The sequence below is a fragment of the Aptenodytes patagonicus genome, chromosome 3, assembly GCF_965638725.1.
Source record: "Aptenodytes patagonicus chromosome 3, bAptPat1.pri.cur, whole genome shotgun sequence".
NCBI classification, from domain to species: Eukaryota; Metazoa; Chordata; class Aves; order Sphenisciformes; family Spheniscidae; genus Aptenodytes; species Aptenodytes patagonicus.
In genome coordinates this window covers 17,584,927-17,598,184 of record NC_134951.1, presented here as the reverse complement: position 1 = coordinate 17,598,184, position 13,258 = coordinate 17,584,927, and the positions used below count along the sequence as shown (strand labels likewise).

General features: G+C 43.7%; 1 protein-coding gene across 4 annotated transcripts; it reads right to left on the bottom strand.

Moving 5' to 3' along the window:
• Window positions 1-2,755: 2,755 nt before the first annotated feature.
• Window positions 2,756-12,879, bottom strand: ODC1 (ornithine decarboxylase 1). Of its 4 annotated transcripts, none has more exons than XM_076332788.1 (12): window positions 12,858-12,879; window positions 9,497-9,605; window positions 9,184-9,329; window positions 8,843-9,016; window positions 8,502-8,674; window positions 8,077-8,211; window positions 7,838-7,919; window positions 7,421-7,504; window positions 5,944-6,106; window positions 5,743-5,855; window positions 5,244-5,458; window positions 2,756-3,235 (listed from the first exon to the last, which is right to left on the bottom strand). In XM_076332788.1, exons 3-12 carry the CDS (start codon window positions 9,283-9,285, stop codon window positions 3,094-3,096), a joined length of 1,383 nt encoding a protein of 460 aa, XP_076188903.1. In that variant the 5' UTR covers window positions 9,286-9,329; window positions 9,497-9,605; window positions 12,858-12,879; the 3' UTR covers window positions 2,756-3,093. The 4 variants fall into 4 exon arrangements, with proteins under 4 accessions (XP_076188903.1, XP_076188899.1, XP_076188898.1 ...); XM_076332784.1 differs by lacking the exon at window positions 12,858-12,879 and adding an exon at window positions 12,283-12,430; XM_076332783.1 differs by lacking the exon at window positions 12,858-12,879 and adding an exon at window positions 12,288-12,430.
• Window positions 12,880-13,258: the final 379 nt, after the last annotated feature.

The window sequence follows — 13,258 nt, the reverse complement described above, 5'->3', positions numbered from 1 at the left end:
AGCTAATTATATAAAACAGATGCAGCTCATCTCAATTTTTCTGGCACGCAGCTCCTCCCTCCCTCCCATATCAGACAAGCTTGCACCAGGGAGGAATAATTAAGATGTGCAGTTAGAACAACTGGATTTGATCAATGAACATGGCAAAACAGAGCAAAGGCTTTGATGGCCTAAGACTTGGGGAAGGGAGGTCAAACTAAACCATAGTTCACTGCTTGCTTTGTTACATCTTTGCTGTCCCACATGGTGCTCCAGCTTACACTAGGAAACTTATTTCCCTAGTTTGGATTGCAGGGAATCCCCACAGTCACCATATGACCGATTCCTGTCACTTGGGGTATTTTAAAAATCAAATTAAAAAAGTGGAAATGGACCACTAAGATTCTATGGAAGGCAGGAGCAAGGGCAGCTGTGAGATGAAGGATATATACTCAGTATCCCAAAGCCCAGAACATGTGCTCAGCATAATCCAACTTGAAATGAGAAACCTGTGTCTTGCTTAAAAACACACCACCATTACTGTGAAGATTTATTACTCCCCCAAGTCCTAAAAGTCAGCTAACAAAACCCATTGGTTGTTTTTTTGGGTTTGGTTTCTTTTTTTTAAACACAGATGATGCTCAAGAAGATTAACAGTTCTTTTTAAGCACTTGATACTCTCCTTAGACATGGCTTATAGAGCACCAGCTGAGGCTATGACATACCTGCCATGGAAGAGGAAGGTAAAGAACTGATGTCAGCTACATCTCTTTTGGGGAGCATCATAAGTTAATCAAAATGCTTATTAGCGTGTTGCCACTGTCCTGGCCAACAGCAGAGAAACAGATGTAATTTTTTTTTTTTTTTTTTTGAGACAAAACCCAATGAAATAGCTAAAACAACCAATCAAGTTAAATGCAGATCAAGAAACTAATTGGCAGCCTGCCAAACTGCTCTCAGGGAAGCTTACTAATTAGCTTCCACAAATGATTGCCTTTGAATTACCTGCTGGAGATGTCTCTACTGGCTGCAAGCAAAGGAAGCCAGACTGTTCCTCTTGCCCACCAGGGCACTAGTTACTAATGCAGATATCCCATAAGGTCTCACTACAGCCATACTCCCCTTCTGGCTCAACCAGCCCCAGCCTTCAAGCAGGCAGGTTTAGAAAGTAGCTACATCTCCTTTAGACAACTGCAGGCTTTCCAAGAGGACTTTTTCTGCATACCTGTTAGGTTTTTTCCACAATTCAAATGCACTTAGCCTTCACAGGGCAAGGTTTAGATGTGAAACTGTTATAGTATTAACAATTGGTTACCATTCATTACTTTTGCTTTCATGCTAAGAATCATTAAGTTTCCACACAAATTTGGAGAAGCTAAAAGAAACCCTGGTTTGGATGCAGGGAGTTTCTTTGAGATTAAGGCTATCGCTATCACTATGCATGCATACTGAAGTTTGCACAAGTGCCATTCAGTAGCCAAATGGCTGACTACTGCATGAGAATAAAGGCAAGTGCTATTTCAATTGCAAAGCTTGAAGCTAGGAGTGAAGCAAGTAAATAAAAGTCACTTAGGATGCTTCAAGAGAATCGGGAATGAGGTACCATTGCTTCTTGTTTACCCTACTAGTTCAGCTAGTGAAGAGTGTAGTCTCAGCTGAAAGCACAAAATAGAGGTTAAACATTTCTTACAAGCAGCTGTGAAAGACAAACAGCTTTATTTCTCACCTTGCTAGAGCCACCATTTCTACCAGCAATGCTATCCTTTGGATGCTGCTTTAAATTTTCACACTTACTCTAAGTTAGCTTAAGCTTTACCTACTTACTCAATACATTTACATTCCTCTTTACACATCAGGCATTTGCTAAGGGATGCCTGCAGTCCAGGACCTTCTGGCAAACAGAACTGATCCAGATCTGGGACCGATTAGTTTGTCAAACATTTTGCAATTTTAGTGTAATAAGTGGCAGCAAACTAGCATCAAGTTAAATAGAAGTCAGAATGCTCTACTCCAGTAGGCAGACTCACCAATTTTATCATCAACACACCCTGTGTTAGCTCCTACTCTTTACTACTTAGTGCCATCTATCACATTTAATCCAAACTCAGAAGTTTAACAGGGTAGCATGTATTTTCATGACATTAAATAAGAGCTTCTAATTGTATTGCATGCACAAAGGATGTCTAGTCCCATCTCTTATCATCCATGTTATACTAAAGCCCTAGCCAACAAGGGTCAGAGAGTAGTCGTCACCTACTAGTCAGCCACATAGTTTCGGCTTCTTAAGTCTTCCCATGACATATTTTAATCCTTGCACACATAACAAGCGGCTTGTCAGTGGCAGCCATGGAGTCTGTGCTGTATTCTCTCATTAATGACTAGATGTGTTTAAATAGCCATCAGTCCTGGCCACAGCAGTTATAGACTAACACGAATAAAAATGGCACTGCATTGAACTTGCAATATGCAACTGTGTTTAGCTCATGTTCAATAGTGAAAGACAAATATGATTCCACAAGAATTCACTCAGTATTCAACTTGTTGACAGTCAAGCTTTTTCTAATCCCATATTAAAAAAGGCACAATTTAGTTTCCCTACCCATTAAGGGGTTCCTTCACTTCAGTAAGTTGGGAGGGCAAGGGTAGGAGAGGAGATGGCAATTGTGTTACTCATTAATAAGCTCTGGGCTTGCAGCATCTGGTCTGCCTTCATATATGCTATAAGAGCCATCCATGACAGATTAATTTTCTACAGATTAACCAAACACAGGACCAGTTATTTCAATATACTTTATTTTAAAACAAGTAGGTCACAGAACACTAAGCTTAGCCCGTTCTGCCATACACAAGCTACAAATACTTGTTTGACAGTTGAGGGTCAGTCTTTAGTAGCATACATGAAAAGTGAATAAAAATCCATATAAAACAATATTCAAATAGTTTCCATAGGAACACAGATAATTGTGACCCATCTCCTAGTCATTTTTGTTGCATTTATGCCAAACCTAAACTTTAAAAAAAACACACTTAAAAATTCTAGCAAGAATTAAGTTAATGGTCCCCCAAATGCCCTAAATTCAATGACTAATCTTGCAGTTAATTACTAAGTATTACCTATACATTAATACTAGCTGAAGCACAAGTTGCTGGATATTCAATTCCGCTTTCCCAGGCACAAGAGAGTGGCAGACTAGCAACATCCTGTTCTTCCACTTCAGCTAGGAACCCTTGCTCCTTGATCTGCTGCATTAGTTGCCTAGAAAGAAAAAAAAGAGGAAAGCAACAGTCAAAGTGTTTTGCTACGTTGTGCCAAAAAGAAGGTAAGCAAAAAACTTTTTTTTACTGCCAGGGAGCATGAAGTGAACTTTTTACTCATCACCTGCAATCCAGACAGTATTATCAGGCACAGGCAAGGAGGGGGCAGAAGTCAAAGCAGAGTCTATGCAGGTCACTTGTGGCTGGCTAGGCTTTAGGGCAAGTGCCAATACCAAGCTGGTTTCACCATTTCTGGGTAGGATCTAGATCTGTAAATATGCACCTATATACCTGTAGCTACATCTGTATACCACATGCTATACAGATTTAATGATTCAGTGCTCAATAATTCAGAATTTCAGACCTATGTCACTGACTACCCCACACTCTCACATTCCTGGGTAACTTGAATCAAGCAGAAGTATGGATGACAGACTAGGAATGTAAAGGAACTGACCAGTGAGAACCATGCAACTCATTCCATACTCAGATAGCGGTTGTACTGAAAGACAAGCTCAGAAGAACTTCAGTTGACTGAGTTTTTGGACTTAGTTATCTTATACTACATGCAAGGCAAGAAGTTGTGCTACTACATGGCTCCCCATATACTACTAGCTTTTACTTAGACATACATAGTCATCTTGGCCCTTATCTTTCACAGTTACCTAGCCACAAATTTAGCTGTACACCTTTATACATGTAGATTACATTCCAAAAAGCTTTTGCCTGCGCTAGAAAGATCTGCACCATAACTTCATTGATACATCCCCCTCAGTTAAGGGCTAGCTTGTATCACAGAATTTTCTTGCCAAAGCAGAAAACACAGGTGGTCACGAAGGGCTGAAAGAGGGCTGTAGCCTTGGATGATAACTATGTCTGCATAATTAAGCTCAGCATGCCTCAGACCAAGTATTACATTTTAACAGAAACCCAGTGCTATAGTGAAAAAGCTAGTTATTCTCCTGCAGAGCCATTTTTAGTTCAATTAGACACAAGTTTGGAGTCTTATGGGAAGTGTAAAAGCTTCATTTGGTTTGAGGAACACCTCAATTGACAGGAGGTTTCAATAAAGGGAAGAAACAATACAAGCCTTGCTTACAGAGGCAAGCCTTGCTTACAGAGGCAAGGCTAGTAAAAGAATGGAGGAAGCTTCCTCTTACTTTTATGGCAGGAATTCCTCTGAACTTAAGCATTTTCAGTAAACGTGAAAGCAACGCAACAGCCAAGTTAACCGTGCTTTAGGGTAATACTGCTGCCCAAATGCTTTCTGCCAGTTTAGTAGGCAGAATTCAATACAGAAGTAAGGGCTTCCTCTTACAGGAAACCCCACTTTTACAGAAGATGCAATCTGTTAACCTGTCTTGCTGTTACTTTAAACTACTGTTTGCAGTAACTACTCTTGCACTCACGAGGTGGTCGTGCTTTCTTTGCCTACCTGTTTAATAACTTCCCATGGAGATCTAGCACTCTGCACTGAGCAATGAGCCAGAACTCAATCTAAACTGAGGAACAGCTCTCAAATAAACAGACAGATCATATTGTGAAGCAGCACTGTTGAGTGTTCCTGCATCCTGCAGTTAGGATTTACAGCAAGCAATCAATTTAGAAGACAGTGTACTATTAGAACTGTGATTGACTGGTCTCTAATTACTGGTCACAGAATCTAACTGTAAAGAATCCGTAATGATTCTATATGTTGTGCAAGAGTGAAAAACACCAGGTAGAAGCCCAGGTTAATGAAAACACTCCTAACATTACCCCTTTAAAATCACCTCTCCTGGAAGCGAGTACATCAAAGAAAAGAGTATTTGGTAGTGTTAGCATTGTTCTAAGCACACAGCAAAAGCTTTCAGAGACACTGCCTTCTTCCACACCACGAGGAGGTTTTACAAGAGCTATGGCACCAAAACTATGGCCCTGTTTGTTAAGGGGCAGCCAACTAACATGAGCAATTCACTACAGTCATCTGTATCAAAAGCACTGATGGCTCAAGATACTTAATTACTAACCATGCTGGTCTTGACATCACATAGTGTATTGTTGGCCTCTGGAATCCATTGAAAGTAGAAGCTGCTGCAACAGTATAGGCACCCATGTTTTCAAACAGGATCCAGTCACCAACTTGCAACTCTGGCATATTAAAACGCTCAACAATTCGATCTAGACCATCACATGTTGGTCCCCATATGCTGCAGGAATAGCAGCTGTCATCTGGTTTAGGCCGCTAAAGAAAAGAGTTGAGTATAATTAGTTTGACTATCAAAACAGCTTCCAGAAGTAGTATCACAATTAGTATAACATTCCGCCTCGCAAAGAGGAGGAGGAAGAGCTGCTTGCAGATCCTTCTCCACCCTTGGCTTTTAATTAATTCCACTTCATGCTTCATAAGTCAAATGCCAAATTCTGGCAACATGAAGGGAACAGTGAACTGAGAAGTGACTGCTGTGACAAAGATTCTCCTACATCCGTGATATATGACTAGTATGTGATACTTTTGAATGAGCAAACCTTTTGCAGAACTGGTTTAACATGTGCGTGATCATACAAGATGCAGTTGAATGATCCATAGACTCCATCATTCACATAGTACATCAGAGTTTTGTCATTTGCATCATCTTCATCTGGAAGAAGTTGAGATACCAGTAAGAGAATGCTTGGAAAGAAAAACACAGTCGACTAGAAGTTAAGATTAGGCCTAGATTTACATACCATCAGAACCTGTTTGCTCTTTTAATACAATTTTTTTTGCAATGATGTTGACCGCCAGCGTGAATGCTGATGCAACATAGTATCTTCCTGGCTCTGCAATAATATTTATTCCAGAATCCAAAGGAAAGTATTTATCCAGTGCTGGGTTGATTACACTTGTGATCTAGGGAAGAATCAGTTGCCAATATTAGAACTTCAGCAGTTACTCAGGTGCTATTTTAGAAGTCTGAGATGAGGTCAGACTTTCATGCTCACAATGATGTGAGCATGAAATATTATTCTATTTTATATTATTATACAATTATTATATTAGCATATTGTAATCTCTATTGGTTGTTTTTGTTTTATTTTCCCAAAGTTTTGTTTGCAATTAAGTTTGCACAAAGCAACAAAAGCAGACATCACTTGCAGCTTAAAAATTTAAGTGACCAAACAGCTCATGTTTGAGTCTAAAGGAAATCACCCCTCCTAGACTCATTAAACCAGCATTAATGCCCTGCAAGTCCCCACACTTCAACTTTAATTTCTAGTCCACTTGTAGTTCTGCTAATCATGCAATATCCCCCAGCTTACTGCATCCTGAAGAAGTCATCTCACAGGATCTTAAGAATACATAAGGCTTTGTCATCATCTTTGAAATTCAGTTAGTTGCCTTCATGAACAGTTATTTCTAAGTTCTGAAGTTATCAGTGATTATTAAGCTGCCTCCAACTACAGTACGACTGTGTTATGCCATGGAGCCCAATGACATCATCATTTGCTCTTGATGCTTCATGTAAGACAATACTGCACTATGAGAAGCCAGCCTTCATTAAGAGGTATTACAAGTGAGACATTAGCCCACATTATTAGCAGAAAACTTACTTTATGTAACTTATTTGCTGTCTCCTTGTGTAAATATGTAACATCATTTAACACTACGTTAGATTGGACTGGCAGGTGCTCTGACAACACTGCTCTAAGTGGAAGTCCTATTAATACCCAGCCACCTTGTCTCTTCTGAAAGCAGAATTATTTCTGTGTGAAAGCAGACTGGAAAACACTGATCAATTAAAAAATGATCCAAAAGCTAGTTCTAAACCACATCAGACACTGACCTAGTTTGCTGCCACCCAGAAGGACAGTATGGGTTCAGGACTACCTTTTCACCCTATTTGGGAGCACTGCCAATCTAGATAGTACAGCATCAACTGGAAGAAGTCTATGCCAGTAAGAATCAAGCCTGCAATTAAAACCTGCTTTACAAGTTTGATATCTCTGCATGTTTATGCAGTCATTTAGCTCTGTATCTAATGGGTTCATCTAATTTTCAGTTTTCAGATTAATTCCCCTTTTCCTCTAAATTAAATTTCTGACCAAGCAGACAAGTTTTCTTGCAAATGTGTCTGCATACAAATAGAAAAACCAAGATTTTGTTTAATCCAGATCAACATTCAAAAAGACTCCACAACCTGAGAAGTTCTTAGCAAAGCTATACCTCTTCAAATTTAAGCTTGACATCTTCAGAGCCAGGGAAGCCACCACCAATATCAAGCAGATACATATTGAAGCCAAGTTCAGCCTAAAATGAGATTAACGGCAACACTGTCAAGAAAGCAGTTCTTAGTTTATCAATTTAGCTTAAAAAGGTAACGTAAAGCCATTTCATTAATACTTGGAACACAGCTAACTCATCGTGTTCAAGTAATAGTCACTTAGCCTGAGCTGCTGATTTTAGCACATCTGTAGATAAGTTTTGCAGAACTGGTCAAAGTAAGCCATCATGACCTCAAAAATTCCAACAACAAGAAATTAGCAACTTAGCTAGCTTTTAACCCCGTAACAGTTTTACACTTGATTCAGTTTTGCCACAACAGTTGAACAGTAGTTCCAGAGAAAGTAGAACTAGACTTACTCCCATATCAAACACACAGCGGGCATCAGAAATGGCTTGAACAAAGGTCTCTGGGTCTGTACATCCACTTCCAACATGGAAACTGCAAAGAGATACAAAATATCAGTTGCTATTTGGCAAGTTAGTCAAAAAGTTTATATAAAACTCAAGTCACCATATGCAAAGGCATCTCTATTGTCAGGTAGACCATTTAAAGAAATCTTATTTAATATGACTGTATTTTGATATCATCAACTCACCTAACTCCAATGATCACAAGGTCAAGTTCTTTTGCACGCTCCAGAAGAAGCCTGCTAGCCTTAAGCGTAGCTCCAAATTTAACACTCAGACGACAAACTGCTTTGGAGTCATCAGTTGTAATGCGCAAGACTAACCTAGAAATAGGAAAAAATGAGGCCTTAAGTTCCAGTATAAAAAGACATCATTATCAGGCAGGTATGACCTTAGAATGAGACTAAGCTTAAACATACAAGCTTTCCGGTCTGTGTCTTCCTAATGTGCCAGTAAGCTATACAGGATTAGATTTCACTGGCTGAAAGTAGGTTTATTTTCTCATAATTTTGCAGCCTATCTTAAGTAATGAAGAACAAGTTTCAGATAACAGCAGATGTTTCCGTAACCTGGGAACCCAAGCAAGAATTATAGAACAATTAGCATAACTTACTTGGCTTTTGGATGGGCCCTTGCAACTTTCATTAGTTCTACTTCACTATCAAATGTCATCATCTGTACACCGCTGCTGGCAGCATGTTTGATTTGAGATACTTGTTTGCAGGGATTTGCATATATTATTCGCTCAGGAGGTACACCAATGCTCTGTACCAGCTGTATTTCCGTCTGAAGAAAGAACAGATTACACTTGTGAAAGATATTTCTAGATGGATGATCAAATTAATCAGTACAACAAAAGCAACACCGCTTGGTTATGCTTAATTTTATATGAACACATCTTGTAAAGCTGAACATACACTAATGTCACAGAGCAGAACACAATCAAGATCTTACCTTACTGGCGCAGTCAAATCCTGCACCAAGAACAGCAAGTGTCTTCACTACAGCTTTGCTGTCGTTACATTTTACAGCATAGAAGGGGGTTACCCGAGGAAGGGCTTTATGCCATCGCATGTGCTTCTTCACAATATCCCCGAGGTCAGCAACATAGAAGGCATCTTTATCATCCTAGAGCAAATACACATCTTAGTTACAAACAACAGATAACATGATAAGCCTAGAGGTCAGCATTTGAGGAGGAGGTTGCCTTGCAGGAGATTTGCAAAGACAACTTGTTCCATTAGTTTATAAACTTGCAGCATCACGAAATGCAGTGATTTTCCTATCATACTTACAGAAGATGACACTTCATTTATTTTTTGGTCAAGGATATCCTTGGCAGTAAAGCCTTCGTCAAGGAAGGTGAATTCAAATTCTTCATTGCTGAAGTTACTCATGATTTCTGAGATTTCAGGTTTATGTAAAAGGATTTAAGTACAAACTGTTGATAGAAAAAAAAATCCATTACTTCATTTAATTCATTCAGTTTACATTCACTACTTCACTTAAATTCATATAGAAATTATATTACCACAATGTAGCAGTCATAATTTACAATTATACAATTCCTACAGCGATCACTAATAGCTGCATAGACTAGGAACTTACATAGGTCACAGATCAGACTTAATCAGAACCAAGGAGGCACTCAACAAAATAATCTTGCTAGCTTGAAGGCAAGTTCTCCTCTGTTCAGCGACCGTATGATGTACTCAACCTATTCAAAGAAAAAAAAATCAAATAGTGTCAGACATTATTAGTCTAAGTCCTTGGAAGTTTCTGCTGTCTTTTCCTTCACCTCCATGTCAGAGCTGTTAATATTATGGCTTGTGCCAGTGTCAACCTACTTACCACTTTTGTTTAACAACTGTTAAGCACTATCATAGCTCACCAGTTTCTGGGAAAAGGGCTTATATGCTACTACAGACAGAATCTGAGGACATTACTGACTTCTGAGTAGTAACAACTCTCACTAGGTCAAAGCCAGTTGAATATCTGGATTCTCACTACAGTTCAGACTATGCATAAACCAGCCATGAGATCAGGGCTTTCCTTGAAGTTGCTCTGATGGTGGTTAGAGCTTCCCTGTTCTACCCATGAGCTCCAGGCTACGTGAAAAGAAAACCTCAGCTGTCAGGACTGGCAGATACAGATTAAAAGAGTGGTTCCTAACTGTGATCTGCAGACAAAGTCTTAACAGTGATCCCAATTAACACTTTGTAACAGGATTTTACAGTAGTCCATAACAAATCTTCATTGTTAACAGAAATCTACTGGCCAAGTAGGAAGTCCCTTGAGAACGAGAACTAAAGAGCAAAAGCACATTCCTCTGCGATCCATGACCTATGAAGTCCACGGCAAACTGTATGGGTCATCCTTTTACTGGGCAGTCCAAATAGAGAATGACAGTCTACTCCATTAAGCTGTTAACTCAAGCAGAAGTGTGTGCTACCTTTTAAAGACCTCAGCATTGCAAGTGACTCATAGGGAAGATATGGTTTCATGTAACCAGGTCCAGCCCTCTTCCTTCTCAGCTTTTTTTTTTTTTTTTTTTTTTTTTTTTTTACACACACTCTATCTAGTCATACAGATTCGGACTGAAGATTATGCAAACTCTAAGTTACATCACAGTTCCCTCTATTTTCAAAAAGGCTGGCTATAAGCCATATGAAAAACAACTTATATTTTATAGCTGTTACAGATTAACAAGGTTCCAAGACCAACAGAATCATTCATTCCATATACTGTGTATACTAGAATCAAACTTTATCTACTGAATGACTTTGAAAAGTTGGATTATACAACTTCATTTCAGCCTTCAGAAGCATATGGCACCTGAACTGCCTGTCAAGAACTACTCCACATCTTCTGGTCAATTCTCACTTATCAGAGACAAACCAGATTTGAGATTCAAACTAGATTAAGCTTTAACTCCAATGAAATAAAACCCAACAATCCACCAAGCCTCCTTCTCCCCCTGCTCTCACTCACATGCAGTGCTAATTCTCCCAGATGCTGGATTAAAGTCTTCTCTTAAAAGCCTCTTTGAAAGGACCTTAAGAAACAGCAAATTAAACACTTCTCAGGAAGCTGTTTGTTACTGAAGAGAAGCTGCGTCTTATCGTAAGATGATTTCAACAAGATGTTGCAGCTTTGCAGAAAGCAGTTCAGGGACTTCAAGCTGTGGTTAAGAGACATGAACACCATCGGGAAGAATTTAGTTTATCTCACCCTCTGCACAGAGCTGCATGAAAAGCACTTTTCCTCTTAACCTCTGAAAGGGGAATTACTTTTGCTGGTCACCACAGGCTTTGTTAAGAAGTTCTTGCAAGCTTTCTATCTCCACCTTATCACGCAATTTTAACTACAGTGTAATTACACAGAATATAGACAGCACGTGATCACGTAGATGCAAATTGTAGCCTCGCAGTGTATATTCCTATCTGGATTGTGTGCAGAGTGTCTGCAGCTTCCCAGAAGAAAGGCAATTTGTGCTCATTTAGAAGTTGTTCTCCAGAACATTCCCTTATTCAGCAGCTGTATTTAGACACAGCTGAGTCATGCCTGCAGGCTCCGTGCTCAAATACCAAAGCTGCGTCTAGAAAGGGTGCCCGAGGCGCTCCTGACCCTGGAGCTGGCAGATCGCTGCTGACTGCTATCGGGCAGGAAGCGGCCGGCTGCCCTAATCGCGCTGCCAGTCTTTTTTCCTGTAAATCCATACGGTCCCTTAGTTGAGTCGGCTGCCCGGCTCGGCTCGGGCAGTGCTGCCTGACTCGGCAGCGGGGCAATGAACTCTCCCGCCTCTGATACCGAGGCTTCCCGAGGAGGCATTTCAGTCCGCCCTGGGGGACGTCTTTAATAAAGCCTACTTCTCGCAGCTCGGCCCCCCACCCCCGAGACCCTCGGGGGGGCCGGCGCCCAGCGCCCCGCAGGAGAGAAGGGCTCCCGCCTCAGTCCCGGGCCCACGCGGGTGTGTTGCGAGGAACCGCTCCGCGGCGCCGAGCCGCCTCGCCTAAGGGCGAGCCGGGGTGCCCCGAGCCATGTTCCTGCCACGCACCTGCCTCTCCCCACCCCGGAAACAGCCCGGCGGCCACGGCGGAGCCGTCCCCTCCCCCGCTCCCCGGAGGCGCCGCCGACACCTCCCCCGGCAAGCCGGCCGGAGCCTGCCTTCTCCCCCCCGCCCCGCTGGGGCTGGGGATTCCCCGGGCGCGGAGGGAGGCCCCGTGCCCGGCGGCAGGAGCCGGCGCCCAGCCCGGGCCGCTTGGCAGCGGCCCCGGAGACACGTGGCTCCGCGCCGGCCGGCTTCCGCCGCCGCGCGCGCCTTCCCCGCCGCGCGCCCCGGCCCCTTCCACTCCGCTCCCCTCCGCGGCCCGGCCCGGCACACCTCACCTCACCTCACCTCAGGCAGCGGTGGCGGGAGCTGCTGTCAAGCCTCGGCGGCCGGTCCCCTCGCTCCGAGCCGCCTCCTCCTCCTGCGAGCCGGGCGCGGTGCTAGGAGCCGGGCGGGAGGCGCCCTGCCGCCTGAGGAGGAGCGGGGCCGGCGGAGCGAGCGGGGCGCCGCGGCTGACAAAGCTTCGCCACCGCCGCGGCGCTCCTATATATAGGGCAGCCGGCGTCGCTATGGCAACGCACCAGCTCAAACCAGCCGCGATCGGCTGGGACCGGGTAGGGACTCTGGCCAGCCGCTATTGTGACGTCGGCGGCGAACACGCGCAGGGCGCGCCACGCCCCCCCGGCCGCCCCGCCCACCCCGGCCCCGGCCCCGGCCCCGGCCCCTGCCGGGCGCCGGGCGCGTCGGGTCTCTGCAGCGGGCCGCGCCGCGGCTCCCCCGGCGGCCGCCCCCCCCCGGGTCCCCTTCCCCCGTGGGGCCCGCACGGTACGTGGTCCTGCAGGGCGACGTGCGCGATCCCAGCCCTGCCCGCTGCCAGCAGGTGCACAGACCTCGCCGCCCCGGCCCCCGGTACAGTACCCTTGCGCGTCCTGCTTGACGCGGCAACGCGGCTGCAGGAGGCCGGAGGACTCCGGCTGCAAGGGATGCTTTTGGCAGGTGCCAGAAAAAGGAAACGCTGAGCCGGGGGACCCGGAGCGTCACGCGTGTGGCGTCGATGGGGTGACACTTAGGAAGTGTTTGTTCCCCTGAAGCCATCCCGTCTGCGTGGCACTCGCAGCCCCTATGGTTCACGTGCCGGCACTGGCTACTGCCCGCGGCGGTGCTGCCCCTGCCTCCATCCCTGCCCACCCAGGATGTTACCCAAAACACTTTTCATAACACTGACCATTTTTTTTTATTTGCTTTTGCTTTGACACTGATACCCGTTTCCACTGTAAGGTTATTTTCTCTCCCTGCCTGCTGACTTGTTTAAAAAATGA